We start from the raw sequence: 26,097 nt of genomic DNA on the forward strand, positions 1-26,097 counted from the left end.
CACAATGGGCAGATAGTGAGGCCAGTTTGTGGCTCAAGGTTTGAGTTTAAGCCTTTAAGTCAAGCTAGCCCTCTAAAAGATTAGAAATAGTACAGCCATTACCAGAGAGCAGCAGAGCTGGGGTGGGGTGGGGTTCGTGTTTCCTGGGAGCGGAGTTTGAGTCCGGGAAGATGCACAGGCTCTGGAGATGGTGATGATGATGGCCGCATAGTGCTGTGGTGCCCTCGCTGTCCCGGACAGGAAAGGTGGAGGCATGGTGTGTTTCGTGCCGTGCATGTTTTACTGCAGCGCATTTTCTCCAAGGTGCAGAGGAGACAGCACAGCTCTAAGCGCCCATCATGGTGCACAGTGCATGCTTGGGTCCCTTCTGTTACAGAAGGAGTCATTAAAGGTAGATTGCTTCAAGAGCTGGAGGGATGGCTCAGTGGTTAAGAGCACTGGCTGCTCTTCCAGAGGACCTGGGTTTGATTCCCAGGATCCACATGGTGGCTCACAACCACCTTCTGACAACCTCTTCTGGCCTCCACGGGCAGTGAGCACATAGACATACATCAGTCAAAACAGCCATACATATAAAATTTCAAACATTTTTTTTTAAAAGATAGGTACTCCTGAGTAGGGCTTGGGTCCCAAGCACCAGCTGAGCGGATGCTACCTGTGACAGACACCCAGACCTGTCTGCTCAGCCAGTCAGAGCTGTCCACATAATGAGGAGAATGTGTTGGGTTAATCATCTGGCTTCTCACAGACAGAGCAAAAGGAAGAGCAAGTGAACCTCTAAACACTCTAACGTGAGGTAGGACTACCCTTGGAAGTAGTCTAGGTGCTCCAGAGACACTGTGCAGGGAGGCTGACTTTGGGGAGTGTCTCCGGCTGTGCACAACATGGGAACCCCACGTCAATCCTCACAACACAACTTACGGAGTCAGTCAGAGAATCAAGACCTGCTAGAAGTTGCAGGTTTGCTGGGTGTGGCACTGACCACAGCTCACTGTACCTGTGGGCTCCACTCTGGCAGTGTCCACACATCCACAGCCTGTCGCCTCCTACTCTTGCTCCCCGACCCCGGAAAAGAGAACCCGGGTATTCTGATGATGGGGCCTTAAGAGCACTATAACTTCATTTAGAATAGAAAACAGACCCAAAACACAGTCAATGAAGCCCAGGGACAGGAAAGCTCAAAAGTATGCTGGGATCTTATCCAGGGTCACACAGCGCAGTGACCAATTTTATATACTAACTTCCACAGGCCATGGTACTCAGATGCCCACAGGCTTCTACAAAGCTACTTTTTAGATGAGGGTTATGTTTGAATTGTAGATTTTGAGTAAAGCAGAATGCTCACCATAAAGTAAGCGAGCCTTAGCCAGTTAGTCCAAAACCCAGATAAAGATTGAGGCCACTGAGCAAGAAAGAGATCTGCATTCTGGATGTCAGCTCCACTCTGGACCTACAGCCTGTCTGCCTGCCTGCCTATTACCCACCTACCTGCCTGCCCACCTGCCCACCTGCCCATCTGTCTACCTGTCCCACAGACTTGGAATATGCCCAAGATTCCACAGAACATGAGCCAATTCCTTCGAATCAACAGTTCTCAATATGTGGTATGGTAGTTTGAATAGGAATGGCCCCCATGGGCTCATATATTTGAATGCTTGGTCATTAGAAAGTGGATGGCACTACTTGATAGGGATTAGGACGTGTAGCTTTGTTGGAGCAGGTGTGGCCTTGTTGGGGAAGTATGTCACGTGAAGTGGGCTTTGGAGGTCTCAAAAGTTCAAGCTAGGCATAGTGTCTCTCTCTTCCTGTTGCCTGCAGATCAAGATGTAGAACTCAGCTACTTCTTCAGAATCTGTCTGTCTGTGTGTCATAGAGGATAACAGACTAAACCTCTGAAACTTAAAGCAATGCCCAATTAAATGCTTTCCTTTATAAGAGTCATGGTGTCTCTTCACAGTAATAGGACACTGACTAAGACACATGAGTAGGCAGATTAGCAGATGATAGATAGATAGATAGATAGATAGATAGATAGATAGATAGATAGATAGATAGGAAGGAAGGAAGGAAGGAAGGAAGGAAGGAAGGAAGGAAGGAAGGAAAGAAGATATGTTGGTAACCATGTCAGAAGACCAGCAGGTGGCAATTGACTTCAGGGGATTAGCCCACCAGAATGCAAGACACTGATAGGTGAATCTCAGATATGCAAGGCCCTGAGAGCTTCAGCTCCAGAATGTCTCTTGCTACTGCTGTGCTTTTACATGTTTGCCACTGCCTTTTTTCTCTGGTATCCGGCATGACGTGAATGGGTGTGGGGGGATCCCCACTGCCTTTAATGTAGTGTGATTATCTCATGGAAATATCCCATTCTAGTGGACATTTTTACCTATGGATTATTATGAAGATGATTTCCCCTTAAGTTGTATGTTTAACTGAAGCAATGATATTATACAATAATAGTGTTAGCTTAAATAGAATTTTGATGATTGAATATTTTTAATAAATATAATAAGGGATTGTAATAATAATTAATACAGGTAAAAGCAGGATATGGTGTTGCCCCTGCCCCAGATAAAGCAGGGCTGCAGAGGATAGAAAATAAGAACAAGGAAGTGTCATACAGCTAGGACTAATGAGTTTCTCTTGAGGAACCATATAGACTGTGGCTTAGGTTAATGGTTAAGAAAAGCAATTGTGTCCCAGAAGCTAGGTTAGCTCAAGTTCTTTTAATCGTAATGTTGGGACAGATGTGTTCATGTGTTTTCAGTGTGCATCATAGATGAAACAAAGCTTTAAATAGTGGCTTAAGGTTAGGTTAAGATGTTTTTGTTAATGGTTTTGAGGTAGAAAATCTTGGGGAACAATTTAAAATTTAGAAAGGCACATAGTTGAGTGAGGGACTCATTGAGGTCAAGAAATAAGAACAAAGACAGCCCAGTTATTATCAGCTGATGTGCCTTTCTTGCTAGGATGGGTTGGTGATCAAGGGTGATGATTAATTCCTTGTATCCATTTCTTCCCTCAGCTTCCTGATATAAAAAAAAAACTGTTGATGAATGAGTGTGTACCCTGAGGATTTAAAGTTGAGCTGACTAGTTTTATATACATATATAGTTTAGGTTTGTAATTTTTAAGTTTTTTTTATAAGATTACCTTTTGAGATAAATAATAAAGTAATTGATCCTTTTTAACTGCAAAGTGTAGCCTTCCACCAAAATAATTGCCTGAGAAAAATATATTGCTTACTTACATTCTGTAAATCTATACCAAGTTGCTTGGACATAAATGTTTGTAGGTTCTTAGAGATAATTTGTTTTTCATGTGTAATACATAAAATGTTTAATCATGTAAGGAATATGAGGAACATGTTATTTTTTTACTTGTATTCATTCACTTAAAAATAGAATATAACCACATAATTTTTATACTGCTTGAAAGATTTTGCTGGGGTATATAAGCTGTAAGGGAAAAAATAAAGTTAGATAGAAGGAAGGCATCAAGAAAGACAGAAGGGATACATCTGGATAAAGGTAAGAAAATAAATACAGAAAAGAGAAGATGACAGAGGGACCCTAAAGGTGTGTGTGTTTTCCCTTTTTCACCGGCCCCAGAAAAATTAAGTTTCTGCCCCCCTTGCCACCCCAGAGAAAAAAGTTTTACTCCCTCAGATAGAAAAGTCAAGTTAAGCAATTAGTTTGCTAACTTCATGGATCTCTCTCAATTCCTGAGCTGCTGAAGGCTGGTCCTCATGGCAGCAATAAAAATAGATGATCTATAAATAGATCTTAGGTAAGAAAACAGACAGATGGAAAATGGATAAGTAGATAGATGATAAATGATAGATAGGAAGATGATAGATGATAAAATGTTAGCTATTGTGAGATGTGGTAAGAAACAAATAAATAGGCAGGCACATGATAGACAACAGAGATCTATAATACATATATCAAACATACATGTGCTTCTCCACTATATGCGTATCTAGCACATACAGATTCCAGATGCTTATGATTGGCAAGAAAACCCATCACCTCCTATACCATCTCATCTCACAGGACAACCTACAAAGCTATGAGTACCTTCAGGGGGCTAAGGGTGCTCCCTCCTGACCTAGATACAGGAGAGGAAAGACTGGACATATCTGCTGGCCAATACCCACAGAGAGTCCTCAAAGAGAGTGATCACCAATCCAGTGGCTTCCTGGTGGTTTCACCTTCACAGTCTCTGCACGTGTTTAAATATAGTGACTCCCTGCATCTGAGAAAGCTTAGTGATGACAAGACCCATGGTCTCACAGTGACAGGAGTGAGGTCATAGCTGAAGTCTGCATCATCTGAGTCCATGGTCTTTTGCAGAGCTAAGCTAGACCTCTTCTTGGAGGGCTTCTGCCTCATCCTCTCTGCCGAAACAGCACTGGGGGAAACGCTGGCAGCACTCATCTTGTGGCCACTGCTCTTTAGAGCCTGAGCCCATGTTTGGGAGCATTTGGAGTTCTTTCTTCCAAAAGATGATGTTTTCATAATTTCTGCCCACAGCAGAGTCCAGTGTTTGTCTTTATTCCTTCACTTGGGACTGGGTGGGTCAACTTTCCACTTGGCTTTGCCAAGAATGACACAGTCATAGCTCCAAAATGTCTCACAAACATAGGGATGCTGTCGTCAACAAGAGCCCTGTAAACTGCGTCCCGGCTGACTGCAGTTTCTGTTCCCCACTCCAGGACCAGCTGACCATCTCCATTAGGGTGGAACCATTAGGATGGAACCACCCACCAATCACTGGCTCCTGACTTCAATTACAGGAAAAGTGGAAAGACCCAGAAGTAGCTCTTTGCTTTGGAGGTGGCCTTCAGTGCTGGCTTTGACACAGTGTGCTCTTTCCTGCCCTGGACCCCTCCATCACCGGCCATGATGATCACTGACTGGGGATGAGACAACAGAGAAGCACTGAGGTTGGCATGGCCATCCCTCATAACGACCGTAGGACAGGAGCACAGAGAACATGTGGAACATCCGTTCTACATTCCAGCCAAGTTACACAGAGCCAGAGCAAACAATGACTTCCTGCTTCTTATGGTCTTCTCAGGACTTTCCCATAATCCCTCGGGGCTGAGGAAAGAACATTTCCTTGGCCACCAGCATCACTCATTACAGCATGCCCATCTGAACAGACAAGAGGAAAAACCAATGTTCTTCCTCCAAAATGGCTCAAAAGGACCCAAGCCCTGAAAACCCAAGGTCATGGACAAAGAACACACACTGCCATCACCTGTTTTCTGTAGCTTTAAGAAATACCCAAATCTAGGTCATTTACAAACAACATAATCTTATTTGGTTCCTGGTTCTAGAGGCCAAGGAGTCCAAGAGAAGACACTGGCATCTACTGGATTGGAGTCCCCCATGATGGAAGCAGAGGGCCCATGAACAGGGTATAAAGGGCGGTAGACAGGCAACTCTAGCCTATGCATGAGACAAGGGCCTTAGTCCACTTCTGAGGACACAGCTCTCATGACTTAACTCTCTTCTTCATGTGTGCAGCGTAATTCTAGTTCAGTGTGGCACTTAGAGGGGACTGCAGAACACATTCAGAGTTAAGCTGAGGGAGGTGTCTCTTGGGAGAGTTTTCTGTGAACATAATGAACATTATGATTGTTGCAGGAGAATTCTTCACACTGCCACTCCACTGTGACAATAAAGTTTACCTTGAATCAGAAGGCGGAGCTGACCAAAATTAGTCATGGAGGTTTTGAAGGACCAAGGACATATAGAGAGACACAGGAAGTAGTGGGGAGGGGCTTAGAAAGATGTACAGGCCTTTTTGGATCAAGGAAGGAGGGGGTGTCACTGGTCACTTTTCTGCTGCTTCTCTGATCAATTAGGTTTTAACCCCATATCTGACTCCCAAGTTTTTATTAATAATAGAATAACTTAGATAATTGGTACCTCTGGCGACCCATGTTGGGTGCCGTACACAGCAGTACTTTCTCATCAGGACCACCAGCTCACAAATAACGAAATGGAGACTTAATTATGAAAGCTCAGCCTTAGCTTAGGCTTGTTCTCAACTAGCTCTTATAACTTAAATTAACCCATTTATATTAGTCTTCATTCTGCCACGTGGCATTACCTCATCTCCATACTACCCATCCTGCTTCCTTGAGTCTGGCTGGCAACTCTGTCTTCCTTCTTCCCAGAGTTCCTTCTCTGCTGGAAGTCCTGCCTATCCCTCCTGGCTAGCTATTGGCCGTTCAGCTTTTTATTACACCAATCACAGCAATACATCTTCACGCTGTGTAAAGAAATATTTCACAACATATGACAACTTCTAGGCCTCCACCCAACACTAGTGACTTTTCTCATCGTGGCAACCAAATCCCTGACAGACACAGCCTCAGAGAGGAAAGCTGACTGTAGCTCCTGGTTCTGAAGTGCCTCCGTCCACACACCATAGCAGGACAGGCCCAGCAAAAAGAGCCGCTCAGCCAGGCAGCAGGAGCCTGGGGCAGAACACTTCACAGAGCAAACCACCCAGGAAGGAAGGAGAGGACAAGAGCCTGCCACCAGTGTAGATTTCCAGCAGCTAGGCCCCGCCTCCTAAAGCAGTGGTTCTCAACCTTTCTAAAGCTGTGACCACTGAACACAGTTCCTCACATTGTGGTGACCCCCAATCATAAAATTATTTTCATTGCTACTTCGTAACTGTAATTTTCTACTGTTATGAATTGTAATATAAATATCTGATGTGCAGGATATCTGTTATGTGACCGTTGTGAAAGGGCCGTTAGACTCCAAAAGGGGTCACAACCCACATGTTGAGAACCACTCTCCTAAAGACTCCACAACCACTTAAACAGTGCTACCTGCTGGGAACAGGTGTTCAAACGTAGATTACACGTTCAAATCAACACACACACACACACACACACACACACACACACACACACACACACACACAGGATCAGTGTCCACCAAGAGACCGGCCTGCCACTCATTTGGTCCATAAACAGGACGTGTGAACTCTGAGTGGCAGGCCCAGAAGCCATCCCAGGGCTTGGAGATCATCTGAATCATGAAAGAAGTTCTGCTCACAGCCCCACATGGTAGCCTAGAGGAACAGGATCAGGCTCCCAGTGACGCATTTGTCTCAACTCAAACACACTCGGGACTGTGCTTCCCAGCGGTGCGACGTCAAAATGCTGTAGGGGACTTGTTTGGAACCTTGGTTTGGTTTTCCCTGTGTCCTGGATTTGAGGTCAGTGTTGACACATCCTGAAGTCCTGGGGCATCTCAAACAGACCTGCAGTCCCTGGTCAGGGGATGCATTTGCCAGGAGCCACACAGTCCCTGCACCACTAAGGCCAGAGTGTGCAGACTACATCCATCAGAAAGGTGCCATTTGGTGATCTGCCCCCAGAACCCCACACCGTTCTGCCCACTGAGTGCTGCTTGCCCCAGGTCCAAGGTCAACTCCCTGAAGGATTCTGGGGAACACATTGCTGCCTACAAAACAGGAAGGGGCAACTTCTGATCCCTACCCAGGGTTCTGAACACTGGAAAATAGATAAACAAAGTATGGGGACTGGCAGGGATGGCAGACATTGCCCAGGCTGAAGCCACCTGTTTACAGACAGGGAACAGGCGCCAGGTCTCAGGGGAGGGGATTGTCCCACAAACATGGAGCCAGGTACTCATCCCTGTGGCTACCTCAGTGCCGTCTGCTCTGTTTCTGTTGAGGTCATCAAATGAGCAGCTCAGCCAGGCCCCTGGAAGTGGCAGGCTTTGGTGCCAGGCAGGTCCAGACATGGGTCTAGAGTCCTGGCGCCACTACCCAGTGTCATACTCCCCGGGACCCTCTGTTTTCTTGTCTGGGGAAAAGAGTGACCCACACACTATGCTGCTGTGCTGTGAAGCGTGGCAGATGCTGCTGCAGTCACCTTGATGTATGCTGACATCTAAGCAACACGCAGGGTCTGTGAGCCTCACTCTTTGGGACTGTTTCCTATGGCAAGGTCAGACTTTAGCGGAGGCCATAACATTAGCTCAGAAGTCTTGGTGACTCCTGGTGTGGCAACGTGCCTGGCATAAGCTCAGCCTGGCCTGTGCAGCCATCCTGACTACTTGTCACTGTGACCTGAGCTGGGGACACTTGTCAAATGATTGCACTCGGTGGGAGAGTAAAGCAGACATTGGTCCAAGGATGGAGCCAGAAAGAGGATGAAGGCATTCTGTACCTCAGCATCTAAGTGTTTTCCCCTTCAGAGCTGCTTCAGCCCTAAAAAGATGCAGGCTTTTCTTTTTCTGTCTTCTGGGGCCCATAGTGGGGGCTCAGGGATGGTCACACAGTCAAGAGGTGCAGAGGAAGCCTCTCCTCCAGGACCAGAGCTGCATCCAACAGTCTCCATCCTGCTTAGTGGCTGCTCCCTGGATGAGGTACCCAAGGAAGCCTGTTCTCTAGACCCAGAGCTGCATCCAACAGTCTCCATCCTGCTTAGTGACTGCTGTATGTCTGCCTGATCCTAGCCCTACACATTGTCCTGCTCAGCAGACTGGAAGGATCAGGGGCACCCTAATCCTCCTCTACTCTGAATTTTGCCCTGGGAGCTCAGCCAGTCTTAGGAAACAGTCGTCCCCCACCCCCACCCCCACCCCCCCTACCCCTACCGCCGCCACCACAGTTCTTGACACTGGGCAAGACTGCCCCTTCCTGGCCTCTGATCCAATCTCCCTTTCTCCCATCTCTCCCTATTCCCCCTCTGACCCTCTCAACTGCTCTTTCTGCCATGAGAGAAATTTCTGGAAGAAAATGAGTGCCTGTTTCCCTTCTAGGCGCCTCCAGTTCCCCAAACCTGAAATTCCCCCCTCCCCTTATTACAGCTTCCTTCTGAAAGAATCCAGTGTCCCAGACACCCTATGGGCGTGTCAGATCCTTGGTCCCACCCTCCCTGGATGCCTGGCCCTGGCAGGGGCTCCACAGGAAAAAGGAGGGGAGCCTGAGCCCTGGATATCCCCCCAGCCGCTTTTTAAAGGGGCAGCTGGCCCAGCGGTAGGCAGCAGGCACAATGGCATCCTGGACACTGCCTCTGTTGCTGCCGCTGCTGACGGTGGTGGTGGTCTGGCCTCTGGCAGTACAGCCTGCGCCCCCCACCTGCTACTCCCGGATGCTGACCCTGAGCCGTGAGATCATGGCTGACTTTCAGAGCCTGCAGGCTTCAGAACCTGAGGTAAGTTCCTCACTTGCCTCCCTTGCCTTGAGAAGACAGATAAATGATAGATAGATAGATAGATAGATAGATAGATAGATAGATAGATAGATAGATAGAAAAAAGATAAAATTTTTTTAAAAAAGAAACCAGCTCCCTACAGAGACTAGAAGTTGAGGATTACATAGAACTACTGAATTAAGCATCTTTGTTTCTGTCATTAGCCTAATGACCAGCAATGTATGCCACGGGGTGACACACTCCTTATCTGCTGAGGGACTGTGGGACAATTACTCAGCCCTTGTCTGAGCTCCTTTCTCTGTAAAGAAGGGGGATAATAGCATCCTCCTGGGTGCAGTGAGGCTGGAAGGATTGACCATAGGGACACAGGACAAGTGTTAAGGCTGTTAGCCCTATCCTCAGAGGAAGACCTCAGGAACTCCGGGGGTCCCCCAGGAGTGCTTCAAGAGAAGGAAAGTCAAGGTCCTTTGCCTGCTTATCTCTAATAGAAGCAAAACACATCCGACTCCCTGAGAGCCTGGGTAAACTTCAAAAGTGTTACTCGGCTGCCTGCCCACATTTCAAACAGAACCCAACATTCCTCAGGTATTAGGGTTCACATTATCTTAACACGCTGTATTTTCTTTTCAAAAGTTAAATTACATGCATTACTGTCTCATGGTAAAAGAGACCATAGAACAGTAAGAAAACGCACAAAGGACGGAAGAAAAAAAAGTGTTTGCGATCCTGCCACCTAGAGGCAGCTGCTGCTATAACACTTGGAGGCCGGCATTCGCTCTCCGGCAGTTACCCATGGTGAAATACGTATTACATAGCACCAGGGGCTTTGCAGGCTGCATATTAACAACTCCATCCGATAAACTTACGTTCATTTGTACAGCACTTCTTTAGACAGTTGTGCCCGAGTTCCTTGCCTTGAAACAGAGCACTGAGCTTAGGGACATCGGATGCTAGGCGGCAAGAGCAGAACTGCAGAGTGGGACCAAGTGGAAGACAAAACACCCCCTCTTCTATTTCACAGCTGGGAAACTGAGTCACAGAGAAGGGAAACAGCAGCCCAGGTCACACGTAGATTCAGAGGGGAGGGCACTAAATATGCAGGCCCTTGGTCCTGCGTGTGAGCACACACACACACACACACACACACACACACACACCTCTTAATGGTGCTATGTTATGTCTTACATATTTTGTTGTGTCTGTGCTATAGCTTACAGCTCTTATATAAATATATAATATTATATAATATATAATATAATATATATATATATTATAATATTAATGGGGACAGCCGTCAGGGAACAGACTGTGACCAGCTGCCCCATCCACTTGCTTCCTTCCTGCAGGATTCATGTGTGAGGTACTTGCCCCGGCTCTACCTGGATATCCATGTAAGAGAGTGTTGCCTGGTGGGGCGGGGTGGGGCGTGGTGGGGCAGGGTGGGGTGGGGTGGGGTGGGGCCAAGTGGGTGTGAACTGCCTCTGTTGCTGTCTGAGGGGGCAGCCAGGGTGAGGAGAGGTCTTATGTTATGTGGGAGGACTCAGGAGCTCAGTCTCTGGGCTTCTGGCTCCTACTTCTCCCAAAGCCCTCTCTTGTCCCCACTCTCAGAATTACTGTGTGCTGGCCAAGCTGCGAGACTTCGTGGCCTCTCCTCAGTGCTGGAAAATGGCCGAAGTGGACACTCTGAAGGACAGAGTGCGGAAGCTGTATACCATCATGAACTCCTTCTGCAGACGGGTGTGTGAGGCACTTGGGATGCCTTTTCTCCTATGGGCATCACAGGGAGGAGGGCTGGGGGAGGGACTTCCGCTCCAAGAAGGCTTTCTACAACAGTAGACACCCTTGTTAAGTGAGCGGGACTCAGAATGGGGCCCCTCGCCTCCCACGGCTGCACTTGGAGTCCATGCAGACAACTCACTTCTAGGCTATTCCATGGACACTCGAGGCAGAGTGCAAGAGCCAGAGGGAGTCACAGAATGCTTTCTGAAGGAGGAGGGTCTGGGTGGGAGTGTCACCAGAGGGGCTGGGAAGGAAGGAAACAGAAAGCTAGCACTGTGGTCCCACAGATCCAGCCAGCCCTGGATGGTTCTGTAACGTGTCCTCATCTTCACCTTCCCTGACACTTCTTCACAGCTCAGGAGTGAGCTGGGGACTTAGTGGCCATCTGGTGACATCAGGGGAAAGGTCCTAATAATGACACCCTTACAGTGTGACTGCTCTATACTGTCTCTCCCTAAGATACCTAGCAAGGTGACTAAATGTGCAATCCTAAATTCCAAGATCCTTAAAAAGATACTTGTATGTGTCAGAGAGAGAGAGAGACAGACAGACAGACAGAGAATGGACTGTGGTGTATGTACAAAAGCGAAGGCCAGGAGGAGACATCAGCCTCTTGCTCTGTCACTCTCTACCTATTTTCTCTCATTGAGCTAGTCTGGCAGACAGCAGGGCCCCAAATATTCTTCCTCTTTGCTCCCCACAGTACTGATATTACATGTGCACAATGATACACAGTCTCTTACATGGGTGCTGGGGATTTGAACATGGATCATCATGCTTGTGCAGAAAATGGTTTTACCTACTGAGCTATCTCCTCTGTCTTCCCCTTGTGTGTATGGGTGTGAGTGTGTGGGGAGAGTACGTGGGAGGCATGTGTATGTACACATGGAGGCACCGGCTTGGCCAGAGTAAGGTCCTCCCCTCCAGAATCCTTAGCTTGCTGGCAGTTTCTCCTATGACAGTCCCTCTTCCTTCCTGAACTCCTTTGTTTTTCATGGGGAAAGGAAGTTGAAATTAGCAGAGTGCCTTCTGGTGTGTGGTGTGCACCGGCCGAAGTAGCTGGAGGTGGGAGCTAGCGCTCTTCTGCAGTAGCTGTATCCATTCATTCTGCCCACCACTCAGCCATCTGTCCATCTGGTCAACCAAAATCTGAGCAAATTCCAATGAGAAGGTGAAGAAAGAAGACATGAGCTCTCCTTGGGGACAGGGTGTATTTCTACACACCAGCAATGCTTGGGTGGTCTTGGAGGGTGACAGGAGCCCTAGGACTGCTCAAGGGCTTCAGAGACACCCACAGCAGCACACCAGCTCACTGCTTGCTCGTCTTTTCCAGGACTTGGTGTTCCTCTCGGATGACTGTAATGCTTTGGAATACCCAATCCCCGAGACCACGGCTGCTCCAGACCAGCACAGCTAAGAAAGCAGGTGGACCAGAAGACTGACCCAGAGACCTGAAGCTGGGTCAGCTGTTCACAGCACAGCCACAGCACCCCAGGCCTCCCTTTAGTGCAGCCGCTAGTCCTGCCACATGCCTCTCTACCTTCTGGAATAAGTTAGGAACGTCCAGCCGAGCATGCTTTGTACACAGGTTGGAAGTCAGCTTCTAAGTATCTCAATGAGGTATAAGAGGCACAAACAGCAAAGTGCACACTGGCTTCTCTTTGGGGAACAAGCAGCTTGAGTGCAGCAAAAACCCGTGTCTTTGTGACTGCTTTAATGAAATAATGGGACCATTCTTTCCAGTCTCTTCTGACACCCGAAGAGGCTTCAACTTTATGCTTCCTTCCCGCACAAGCTTTCCTTCCTTTCTCTCAGTTCAAAGCATTTTTATTGCTTTTGCAATGCATTTACAAGGCTTTTATGTAGTGTGAAGGAGCCACCCTTTCACTGAAGGGTTATGAACACCAAATAAACCTCTACTGTGAGAAGCATGGGTGCTGTTGTGTTGCCTGCCGCATGGTGGCCACAGAGGGGTTTTTTCCCCACTTTCCCTCAGAGCACCTGCTATTCCCATGATGCAGCTGTTGGTTCCTCTCCATCAAGCCCATGTCTGAGTCTGTTTCACCCCACCTGAATAAACAGCTCTGCCAAGGAGGTTAGGAGAATTGTGTCCCTTTGGGTGTAACCATTGGGAACATATTACACTGTACCCACAGGGAGGTACCCTGCCCAGTCACAAGGCTCAGGTCTTACACATCTGGCATGGACATTGAAGGAGACTAACGGTGGGCTGGGGGATTTGACTTGTTCAAGGTCACCAGCTGTTGAGTGGGGAGCTTGGATAAAGCCAAGCCTCGTGATCCCAAAGCCCATGTTCTTCCCACACTGGTCCCCTGCAGGTAAAACACCCTGATTTCACTAACTTAGGAAGCTAACAGGAGAGAATCTTGGCAATGCCCCCGGGTCCTGGGAGTGCTCCCATGTGTGGCCTGTGTCACATCAGGGTCTGAGCGGCACAGGCGGCTGTCCTCATGACCTCAGGTACTGGGACTCCCAGATGATTGCAAAGGTTACCCAGGTGACAGCCACTTTGCCAGTGTCATAGGACTACTGTAATAAGGTGCCACAGAGGTGGCATGACACCAGAGAAACGTGTGGTCTTGTGGTGCAGGAGGCTAGGTGTTCTGGGCTGAGGTGCCAGCAGAGTGTGTGTTCTCCAAAATCCAACACAGAATTCACTCTTGCCTTCTACAGCTATGGGCGGCCACAGAGATTCTTAGACAAGTCACCTTGGACTCCTCTCAATATACGTCACTTTTGTTGTGTCTGTCTCTGTCCCAGTCTCTCTCTTACAGGGACACCCATTGTTGAACTAGGGCCCAACTTCACCCATTATAACCTCAGGAAAGCATGCTGCCGCTGCCCTGCTCCCCTAGTGCTTGATATCATCTTAATGTGATAACCTTGCACAGAACCTATGTCCAAATAAGGACACATTCAAGTTCCAAGAGGTATGCATTTTAATGTATACATGAGCAGGCGCTCAGTTGAGCCAAAAATATTCTTTCAAGGAATAATTCCTACACAGATGAAAATAATACCACAGAATGACTTTTTATGACATTACCACCACCATCAACAATGGTGCCTGGCACAGGGTGTCCCCATCTTACTGAATCTTCCCCCATGACATTGCTGGGGTAGGGGGTAGGTATATCAGCAAACATTGTCTCCAGTAGCAGGAAATTCTATAATTCAAGATAAAATGGTAGAGAAAGGATTCCAGACATACAGATGAGTGCCTAAATCTTGGTCAGGTGGCTCTGAGAATCCCTTCGCAACTTCTCAATAGCAGAAGCAGACCATGGAGGACAAGCCTAACTTAAGCATCTCGGATATCTGCATGTTCCTTTCTTCTATGGTTACCAAGTGCTTGTCATGAATGTGACAGACACTGAAATGAAAAATAAAAGGTTCCTTCTCACAGCTCTCCAAGGACATGGTCTGCAAACTCGGAGACAGAGAACGAGGCATGTGAGTTCAGGAGGCGCCGGAGTTTCTCGGAGGATCCAGGTTTCAAAAGGACCTGAAACTGGTCTAGAACTGGTGAGCTATAAAGAGGAGAAGGCACGGGCATGAGGCTCCAGTGTGAGCATGGCTGGAGCTGAAAGCGTGGTGGAAATGGGACCTGAACAACCCTAGTGATGGTCAGAGGCCTGGCCAGGCAGAGCCTTCTGTCCCCAAACCAGCTGCAGGGCTGGGGTCACAGAAAGGAGAACCCCCTCCTAGCAGAAAGCTTGGGACCTGTCAGTTCCAATTGAGGTTATCAATTCCTGAGGGGTCCCCTGCTTTGGACTTCAAAACTAACCAATGAGGTTGCTGCTTTCTGGGTACCCGTCCATCACTAAGCCAGGGGTAAGAGCACCGCCCCTGACCCAGGCATCTTCCTTCAGAATGAACTGGTCAGTCCTGTCTCTTCACATCTGTTGGTGTCTCCATCTGCTCCTCCCCACCTTGACATTAACTCTTGACACTCATGCCATCCAGATGGGGTTCAGCACTCAGTTTTCCCATGGGTCTCTCTCCACTCTTCAGTCTTTTTGTCCTAAGTAAGGGTATGCCAATCAAGCTTCTCCCACATCTTCCCCATCAGGATTGTCTGTGCTGTGGGATTGCTGCCTGTTTGAACTGATTTAATCCCCCAGTGAAGCCAGCAAAGGCATTGAGTGAAGAGGTGTTGAGGAACGAGCCCCAGCTTGGCACTGGCTATCTACGTGCTGTGGGCATATTTCCTTAGCCTCTGGGCCCCACTTTCCTCAGTAAGATAGGGGTGGTGATAAACCAATTCCACAGTCTAGTGAAACTACACAGGACCTCCACATAGAAACTACATGTAGACATCTAGCCAGCTGCTTTGACATCAGAAGCCAGCGCTGGGGGAGCCAAGCATTCGGGGCCACCTGCAACATGCAGTACCCATGCAGCCCAAGAATCCATGCGTTCCCCTTACCCAACATAAAAACCACCATTGCAGACAAGCCTTCTCCTGACCTGTGCCCAGGACAATAGCTTCCAGGCCCATGTTCTGACACTGTTCCCTTCCCAGTAAGCCATTCTCTACCCACCAGACAAGGCAACCATGCTACTGTGGACATTTCCCATCCTTCCTCTGATGTCCTCCAGTGGTTACCTGAGGCCCGGCTGACCTTAGCCACCAACCCCACTTCCATTCGTATCTAGCACACATTCCTCAGGCCTTTCAACCCAGCCTTTCCCTAGTGTCGCTCATCCTACCCTATGCTACCATCTTGGAAGCCCATGGGATTCTCCCATTGCCCAAGTGTGACTTGTGCTCCGAAACTTTGGCTCAACAGTCAGCTCTCTTTCCTGTATCCGTTTAACTCTTGGTCATCATCATGGTCACTAGACTGGGCCCAGCCCACCACTTCCTCTTCATCATCCTTCACACCTACACCTTTTCTACACCGAGTCCAAGGCTCTCCTTTTCTATCTTGGCCTCCTGGCCTTGCTGCCTGTTCCATCCCTTCCTCCTCAGCATGGCTGATCCACGCTCAGCCCTGACCTATTCCTTTCCTCTGCCTGAGCTGTTTCTTGGGAAATGACCCCACCAGTTCTGTGGCTCCAGAGACCATGTTTACACATGGACCAAGAAGGGAAGAACCCATTTCAGCTCCTCTTTTTAACACATAACCTTCAGCTAGAACACCAGAAAATCCCACACTAGGGACAAAACTGGAGAGATGACTCCATCATTTAAGTGCTTGATGCTCAAGCATGAGAACCCGAGTTCAGATCCCCCGCATTCAAGTAAAAATGCCAGGCATGGTGACTCCCAACACAGGGAAAGCAGAGCCCAGCAAATTCCTTGGGGGATCATTGCCAACCAGTCCCAGTGTGAGACTCTGTCTCAAATAATAAGGTAGAGAGTAATTAAAGAAGACACCTGTATTAGCCTCTGGTGTCCACATGTATGCACACCACATAGACATATGTGCATAGACACCCACAGACCTGCAGACCCACAGATCCACAGACCCATAGACCCACAGACCCACAGACCCATAGACCCACAGACCTGCAGACCCACAGATCCACAGACCCATAGACCCACAGCTACACAGACCCACAGACCCATAGACCCACAGATCTGCAGCTACACAGACACACACACACACACACACACACACACACATACACACACACACACACACACACAGAGAGAGAGAGAGAAAAAGAGAGAGAGAGAGAGAGAGAGAGAGAGAGAGAGAGAGAGAGAGAGAGAGAGAGAGACTCTAAGCTGTACAACAATCTGAGCACTTCTCATTTGACCACTGCTGCCCACCCCATCCCAGGCCACGTGAATTTCTTGCCCCGTATTACAGCCGTGGCTTCCTGAGTGACCTCTTGCTAAGCTTGCCCTCCTGCAGCTTGTTCTCAGCTCGCTGCGTAGGTTGACACATTAAAATCTGCTCAGGTCCTTTTGCTCACAACCCCTTGGTGACTCCCCATTTGACTCGGCAAAAGCCAAGGTCCCTAGCATGGCCACAAAGGCCTTCCTCAACTGCCCCCGCTGTCTATCTTGTTTCCTCTGCCTGTGTGGTCCTAGGCTGATTTCTCATGTTTTCTTATTTTCTTCCACTTTCCCAGTCTCAGCAGGAAAAGAATGACAGTCCTGTCCCCTGAAGGTGGTGATGAAGCATCTAAAACACGTGCTGTTAAGTAGCCATGCTGTCCTGGCATTAGCTACCCCGCATGGCCTGCCATCATTCCCATCATTTCCACGTTTATCGTAAGCAGCAGATCTCTGTGGACTATTTCTTGATGTAAACTGCGGAGCTGTCTGATTCTCCACCACTTCCTGCCCTCTGTCCCTCACTGATCCATTGTCCTTGGGCTTCCTGAACGGCCAGATCAAAGCAAGTGAGACACCACTTACAATTCTCCAGCAGCTTCCTTCGCCTCTAGGGTCGACTCTGGTGTTCCTCAGCCCTCGCTTGTAAAGGCTGCCAACAACCTCCGAGCTGTAGAGCCCACAGTCCCGAGCCTCATATTCACTGACCTCTAAAAATTTCTGAATATTTTTTCCACTCTGTCGGTCAGTTTTCCTACTGCTGATAATGTAGAAACATGGACTGTACATCTAGAAAGTGAAGAGGCTAGCTGTGACTCTCGGTTCTAATCCAAGGTTTGGGGACCATATCCAGGGACATCGTATAACAAGTACATGGAGCATATATATATATATATATATATATATATATATATATATATATATATAGAGAGAGAGAGAGAGAGAGAGAGAGAGAGAGAGAGAGAGAGATAGATAGATATGCATGTATATATTATGTATCCTTGTCTCTATCTTCTCATGAAAATACCAGTATTAAATCAATAAAGCCCTACCCTAAAGCCCACATCTACTCTGTGTGTGTATGTGTGTGTACAAGTTTGTGTGTATGTACATGTGCTTGTGTGTACATACATGTGAAGGACAGATGTCACTGTTGAGTGTGTTCCTCAGTTACTCTCCACTTTATTTATTTATTTATTTATTTATTTATTTATTTATTTATTTATTTATTTATTGAAATAGGGAATCTCATTTAACACGGAGCTCACTGGTTTGGCTATACTAGCTGGCCAGTGAACTCTAGGGCTCCACTGGTCTCCACTCCACTGTCCCCAGCACTAGGGTTACAGATGTACATCACTGTCCCCAGCAATCATTTTGCCAAATGGAGCCATCTCCCCAGACCCTCGCCTTACTGTTCTATCCAGAGAATGGTCTGGTGATGCCTGTACTTTCTGCTTCAAATGAGTAGGCTTATTAAGTACATAGCAAGCCAAGGCAAAAGAGCAAACCGTGAGTAGCAGATAGACGACATCATCAAACCAGGCACTTTCAGCATCCAGCAGAGATGTCAGGAAAGCCCAGCTGAAACGGTCACACTGGGGTTCCCAGGGGAAAGATTTCCTGACAATCTGTCCCCTCCATGGATGAGCTTGTGACTTTCCATTCCCACTAATCATTTCGGGGTATACCTGGGTGTTTCTGGATAAATTCAACATTGGACTAATACGCCAAGAAACTGGATAATTCCCTGGTGTGGTGAAGGCTGTGTAGCACATGGAGAGCTGAGCAGAATGGGAGGGAATAGGGGTGGGGAAGCCCCTGCTCTGAACAGTCTGCTGAACTGGAGCTCCTGTTCCCCCAGCCCCGGCTCCAGGCTTCCACCACTGCTCTACTCATTCTCAGGCCTTTTAAGTAAGCCTAGAACTCAAGCCAACCATCTGATCTCCAGGCCTAAAACCACAGTCAGATCTCAGAGTCTGTAGCTTGTAGATGTCAGATTGTGGGACTCCTTAGCCTTTGGTAATTGCATGGGCCAGTTTTCATTCATTCGTACACACACACACACACACACACACACACACACACACACACACACTTCCTTTGAAGAAGCCTGAAGGATACACTGAGCCATGTTTGCATCTCCATCACCAAGGCTGATGTAGTAATCAAGCTCACCTCTTGCCTGAACCCCTGCAGCTGCCTCCTAAATGGGCTGCCTGTTCTCATCTCTTCCCCTGACAATCACCTCACACCCAGCAGCCAGAAGGGTCTGTGTAAAACATAAATTAGTGGTCAAGATGGCTCAGGCAGTAAAGGTGCTTGCTGTTAAGCCTGACAATCTGAGTTCAAGAAAAACCAACCCCTGGAAATTGTCCTCTGACCCCCACACACATCCCATGCCATTCACATGCACACACACAAACACACACACACAAAAAAAATTTAATATAAGAAAAAGTATAAATATCAATTAGATCGTCCCTGTCCTCTGTTGAAAACTCTTCAGCTTCCCACTTTGAGTGAAGTTTGAACTTCTCCCCTTGGCCTTCAAAGCCAGTATTTCTCACTAGCACCCGTTCTGTGTAAAGTGCCCTGTGGCTTTATAGCAGCAGGTGAGAAATCCATTTGGTTGTTTGCACATCGTTTGTCCTTCCTTCAAGGTGAAGCACTCTGGGAAGGCAGGAGCCATGGAGTCTTGTTTCATAATTACTTCCCCATCACCTAGCACCATGTCTGGTGGATCAGAAAAGTTAGCACCTAGGTTTGAAATGACTGACGCTTACTGTGAACTGAACATTCCAGTCACACTCCTTCCTCATGGTACGCATGTTATTTGTACCATGAAGGGGGTGGTTTCAGAGGCCTGCTTCACGTGTTGCCAGGACCTCCGCCTTCTTGCTGGTTTGGTTAACATTGACATTTTGTATACTCACACATGCACACATACACACATGCACACACATACACACATGTACACATACACACATGCACACACATACACACATGCACACACATACACATATGCAGACATACACCCATGAACATGCACCCATTTTAGGAGGGCATTCATCTCACAGTGCCCTCTTCCATAAAACATGGACCCATGCATCACCGCCAGCAGCCGAGCCCTGAGCAGAGCCTTCTCTTCCTTCCCAGGTACCGTCAAGCATTTCATCTTCAGTGTGGGCCTCCTCGAAACACTTGGCTGAGCTCAGCACGTAATTCACACCCAGGGGCAATTCAAACCTGATGAGGATTATTAGACAAGAATTCCACGGCTTAAGCTAAGTCTGAACGAAAGTGCTGAGTGTCTGAAACCACAGTCCTGTTTGCAGACATGTTCGGGTCTACAGAGCAGCAGACTGAGAGCTCCCGGGACTAACTATCCTGACATCGATCAACTGTTAGAGGAGAAAGAAAAAAAAAAAAAAAAGAAAAACCAAGTTCAGGAATGAGGAAATGGCTGCATCAGCAGTAATAACTTAGATTTATTCCCCTCCGTGATGAGTTGGCCCAGGAACTCTTGGGCATTGCAGACACAATTCTAGAATGTTTGTAGCTGAGCTCCTGAAATGCAGCCCTACTTATTTTTCGAGAATGTTCTGGCTGTGGAGCAAGGTCAAGGGAACGTGCTCTAGAGAAGTAGCGTTTCAGCTCTTTGATTTCTGCTATAGCTGTATAGCCCTGACCCAGGGCAGGACCGTCCCCAGCCAGATGGCAGGGTCAGGTGGTGTCATTGTGCCAGCAATGGGTCCCTTCCCCACGATCCAGGCACTTGTACAGATGTGATGATGAGTTTGGTCAATTTGACACAACCTAGAATCATCTGGAAGAGAGTCTCAATGACAGGTTGTCTAAGTCAGGTCAGCTGTGGGGATACTGGTGGGGGGGATGGCTGTTGGGGGTGATCTTAATTCTTTTGATTGATGTGGAGAGGCATAGCAAGCCTGAGATTATGTAAGAGTGGAGAAAGCTCGCTGAGCACTAGCACGCATGATTCATTTCTCTCTGCTCTTAGATGTGGCCGGCTCCTTCAAGTTCCTGCCTTGACTTGGTGTAAGGATGGGCTGTAACCTGGAACTGTGAATCAAATACACCCTTTCCTCCCCTACATTGCTATGGGTCTGGCTGTTTACCTTCAGCAACAGAAATGACACTAACACATAGGTGCCGAGTTCTGGAGTCACCCCGCTCGGGCAGAGGAGGGTCTGAAGTTGCAGCTTACATCACTCACTCATGCTCAGGTCCCTCTGCATTCCTGATGACCACGTTTACGCATGTGAAGAACTCCAGTTTAGCAAGGCTCTTACCAAGTCTCAGGTTTAGTTAGGGTTTCTATTGCTGTGATAAATGTCATGACCAAAGCAACTTGGGGAGGAAAGGGCTTATTTCATTTTATACTTCTACATCACAGTCCCTCATCAAAAGAGGGCAGGGCAGGAACTGATTCAGAAGCCATAGAAGAGTACTGCTTGCTTACTTACTTACTGGCTTGCTCCTCATGGCTTGCTCATCCTGCTTTCTTATAGCATCCAGGACCACCTGCTCAGGGGTGACACCACTCATAGTGGGCTGGGCCCACCCACATCAATCATCAATTACTAAAATGCCCTGCAAACTTGCCTATGGGCTGGGGCTGGAGAGATGGCCTAGCTGTTAAGAGCACTGGCTGCTCGTCCAGAGGACGCAGGTTCAATTCCCAGCACCCACATGGCAGCCCACAACTGTCTGTAATTCTAGTTCCAGGGTATTTGACACCTTCACACCAATGCATATAAAATAAAGTTTAAAAAAAGAAAACTTGCCTATGGACAATCTGATAGAGGCATTTCTCAATTAAGAAATTCTCTTCCCAAATGACTCTAGGTTGTGTGTGTAGAGTTGCCACAAAACTAACCAACTAACCAACACAACTGGAGTCTTAGTGTAAGGGTGAAAAAAAAAAAAAAAAACAGAGTTGAATAGTTCCCAGGGACAGCCCGCAGAAATGTGGCAAACTGATGGGATACATTCAAGGTTGTCCTCTGATCCCCACACCTCCACATGTGGGCTGTGGCAAGTACATGTGCACATATGCGCACACACACACACACACACACACACACACACACACACACACACACGATTAACTTATATAAATATTTTTTAGACAGAGTCTCTCTGTGTAGCCCTGGCTGGCCTGGAACTCGTTATGTAGACCAGGCACTGAACTCACAGAGATCTACTTACTGGGTGCTGGAATTATAGGCACGTGCCACCATGCCTGGCAATAAAAAAATAATAATCTATACAAAGAGTATTAAAATGTCGCTAAAATATCTTATAAAGACACAACAAACAAAACTAAAAAAAAAAAACAGGATTTGAAAAAAGATATGCTAACAACTATTTTCATTCAAATTTCCCCCCAAATAAGGATGAGACAGGAAGGAGGAAAAATCATAATGGTCATTTAAATGTATGAGAAGCAAGCTGAGGCAGGTGGGTTGCCGTGGGAGCCTGGGCCTCAAAAAAGCAAGCGAACAAAAACAATAAAATACATGAATAATCACATTTCACTAAGTCTTCCTAGTAAACATAGAGGCATTTGCAAGCAATGTGCCAAAATTTTCTGCCCATCAAATAGGAAACTATGTCTCAAGACTGACAGTTGGTGCTGAGAGGGCAAAGGAACTCCTGAGTCCTCCTTGCACACGAAGCAGACACAAACCTTATCACTTATTTTTAAGGGCTGAATAAGAAGATGGTGAATATCGTGAGGTAACTAAGTCAGGTCAGTTTACTTATGCATTACCCCAAACACCGGCAATGATCTGCGGTGAGATCATTTAAACCTCTGCTTTTCCAGCTGACAGTACCTGGTTAGTAAGTAGAGTTAGTAAGCCCATGCTGGCCACAGGGCTTTTGATCTTATTTTTTTTACCTAAGTGATTTTTGTTACACTTTTTTTGTTTATTTGTGTGTGTGTGTGTGTGTGTGTGTGTGTGTGTGTGTGTGCGCATATATTAAAGTACACGTGTAGCGGTCAGAGGACAACCTCTGGGAACTGGTTTCTTCCTTCTCCCATATGAGTCCCAGGGATCAAACTCAGGTCGTCAGGCTTTGTGGCAAGCACCTTTACCCTGGTGGGACCACATAAATGAAATCTTGTGTCCTTGGACCAATACCTGTCTTAATTAGGGCTACTATTGCTGTGATGAAACACCATGACCAAAAGTAACTTGGGGAGGAAATGGTTTATGTTACTCACAGTTCCGTGTAACAGTTCATCATCAAAAGCAGTGAGGACAGGAACTCACGCAGGGCAGGAATCTGGAGACAGGAGAGGATGCAGAGGCCATGGAGGGGTGCTGCTTATTGGTTTGCTCCCCCTGACTTGCTCAGCTGGCTTTTTTATAGCACTCAGGACCACCTGCCAGGGATGGCACCACCCACAATGTGCTGAGCCCTCCCACATCAGTCACTAATTAAGAAAATGCTCTACAGGCTTGCCTACAATCTGATCTTTATGGAGACTTTTTCATGTTGAGGTTCCCTCCTCTCTGATGACCCCAGCTTGTGTCAAGTTGACTTAAAACTAGCCAGCACACCTCCTAAGCCATGCTTGCCCCTCCTCTCCCCTCAGGGCTACTTCTCCCCTGCACAGCATCAGATAGGCGCTCTGAAAGGAATCCACAGGCCCAGAGCCTGGAGTGATGTGTGTTAAATCGAATGTTCCCCCTTTCAATTGCCTGTGAGGAGACAAGGAAGGTGTCACTGCTACAGCATCATTCCAGTGTTGTAACTCCCTCGAGGATGGCAGAACAGCACCATGAAGACAATTCTGGAGCAAAGAAAATTAATTTAGACGAGATTTCAAAGCTGGAGAACCTATTTGCAGTCAGGGAAAGTATAACACCAACTCGTCCCAAAGCGAAGCACCACGAAGGGTCAGGAGCCACAGAGGCAGGCGCCCTTGACTCCTGCAGGCCAGATGATTCTTCCCCACCACAGGCCCCTCTAGTGTCACTGACAGGGATGACTCTCCCCATCTCTCTGATCTGAGCCACCAGTCTCCAGGCTCTGCCGATAAGCCCTCCCCTGGCTCAGGCTCTCTAGGCTACTAACTGGCCAAGTAAAGCCCAAGTGCATAAAGCTACCATGGCTTCAGGAAGGACTGAAGTCCAGCCTCCATAAAGTGGGGCCGTACCCCTGCTTGTCTATGACCGCAGCGATGGAGAGCAAGGCCCAGGAAAAAGCGGCAGCTCCAAGCACGGACAAAACTAAGGGACACAGTGTGCTTCGGAAGAAAAGGCAGCCTGTTCCTCCCTGCTGAGCCTCAGACCTGGGGTCACCCCTTCCTTGATACCCTGTTGTGTGGTGTGCTTTGGGTTTTTGTTTGTTTGGTTGGTTGGTTGGTTTTTTGTTTTTTGTTGTTCTTTTTTTTTCTGTGTACATTCATTAACGCTTAACCATGCTGTCTCCAGTGCGTCAGGATAACACAAGGGGATCCAGGGACAGGGCTGACTGCTGCCACCTTACTGGTGACAAAGTGGACCCTCGAATAGGCGAAGCCTCAGCTCTGTGGCAAGAACGGGTGTTGAGGTCCCCTGAGGCTCTTCAGGTTGTCGCCCTGTGATTCCCAGACTCCTCGGGTGCCTGCATGTCTCAGCTGCCACTTTGCAAGGTTTGAGGAGACAATTGCTTCCATGCCCCGCTTCTTAGGCTAGGTGAGGGGCAGGAGGTAGGCCTGGGGACACTTGGTGGGAAGCTGCAGGGAATGCCATGGCTGTCTATGAGGCTTTTTGTACAAGTGTGTTGGTTTTGACCTTGAAGCCAACTACTCCTCTGGTTTAAGGAGGGGGAGGGACACATAATCATGTATGTGGCATGTCGTGTGTGCTGTCACACAGGGGTGGGGAGCAAGCCGGCAAGAGGGTGGGCGTGGGCCTTTGAAGACCCAGGAAGACCTGCTGGTGGTGTAAGGAAGAGCAACAGGCACAGCCAAAGTAGAGAAAAAAAGTTATTTCTGTGCCAGGTGCAGGGACCCAGCGCACAAGCTGAGGGACCACTGTAGATACCTGCAAGGCACCCAGGAGTAGGAAGAGTCCCTGGGGGCAGGGGCTCAGACACTGGAGCTGCCAGACAGAGAAGACAGAAGGCCAGGGAGAATGTGTGGGTAATGGGGGGATGGCCAGGGGCCATGTGGCACTTGGACTATCCGAAGGCAGGGCTAGGCAGCAGGGCCTCTGCAGGGTACCTGGGCTCAAATCCTAACTCTGCCTCTTCAAAGTGCCTTGCCTTAGTTTCCACATCTGTACACAAGGTTCATGATAACAGCCACAGAATAGAATGGCTTGAAGCACAGTGTAAGTGCACAGAGAAAACCTGGGAACCGACACTCAGCCCTAAGCAAGAGTCAGTGGTGTTAGCAGCTGCCATCCTGGGGTACACCGAGGCAGCAGGGTAGGGTAGGTGATAAGCCTGGGCATGGCATTTCTAGCAAAGCCTCCCACAATAAGAGTCAGGGAAATGGGGATGGCTCAAGAGCGCTAAGCCTGACCTGGATGCAATGAGCAGTAACGGGAAAAGGCCCAGCGGTATGAAGCAGTCCCCAGCTGCGGACCAGAGGCCTTGACAAATGCAATTCATTATAAACAGATTTACATATGCAAACAGGCTTCTTGACTAGCAAATATTTGCACAGGGACTTTCCAAACACAGCCTCCATGTAACCTTTCTATGGGACTAAACTTGCTGCAAGGTCAAGTTGCCATGGTGTGAAGAGGCTTAAGACTCAACCCCAGCTCACGAATGCTTCTGGTTACTTAAGTCATTTTAACACAGTTCGTCATTGAGAATTATTGCTTCCTGCCTGTGGTAAAACAGAGCAGGACCCAGCCAGCACACTGCTCCTCGCCATGTACCACTCCCTGCTCCCCTCCCAGCAGCTCACAGACTCTCTCACTTGCCACCAACCTGATGCACCCTACAAGACACCTTACCCCCAGCCCACACAGCCTCCTGGTATCCCTGCTATGATGGGAGCCCCCAAGGTCATGGGACAGGCCAGCTGGGAGAAGACTAGGGCTAGCTACAGTCACCAAGTTCCACGACACCTTTGTTCCTTCTGAACACCTTTCTCAAATATAATATGGTGGGCAGCAAGTGTTGATGATGCGGGTCTTCCTTTGTCTTGAGCAGGGATCAGAGTAGGTTGAGGGAGGTCCTTTGGCCTGCCCCTTTGCGCCTTGCACTACCAGCCTGGCTGACTGTCTAACCTTAGCAGGGAAAAGCGCTGCTGCCC

The 26,097-nt window shown here is 48.0% G+C and overlaps 1 protein-coding gene across 1 annotated transcript; it reads left to right on the top strand.

The window, feature by feature from the left end:
- The first annotated feature begins 8,950 nt into the window (after positions 1-8,950).
- On the top strand, positions 8,951-12,515 carry Cytl1 (cytokine like 1). Its single transcript, XM_059275817.1, has 4 exons — positions 8,951-9,217; positions 10,564-10,608; positions 10,826-10,954; positions 12,330-12,515. The coding sequence occupies exons 1-4, from the start codon at positions 9,056-9,058 to the stop codon at positions 12,411-12,413; spliced, it is 420 nt and encodes a 139-aa protein (XP_059131800.1). The 5' UTR covers positions 8,951-9,055; the 3' UTR covers positions 12,414-12,515.
- Positions 12,516-26,097: the final 13,582 nt, after the last annotated feature.

The sequence above is a fragment of the Peromyscus eremicus genome, chromosome 10, assembly GCF_949786415.1.
Source record: "Peromyscus eremicus chromosome 10, PerEre_H2_v1, whole genome shotgun sequence".
NCBI classification, from domain to species: Eukaryota; Metazoa; Chordata; class Mammalia; order Rodentia; family Cricetidae; genus Peromyscus; species Peromyscus eremicus.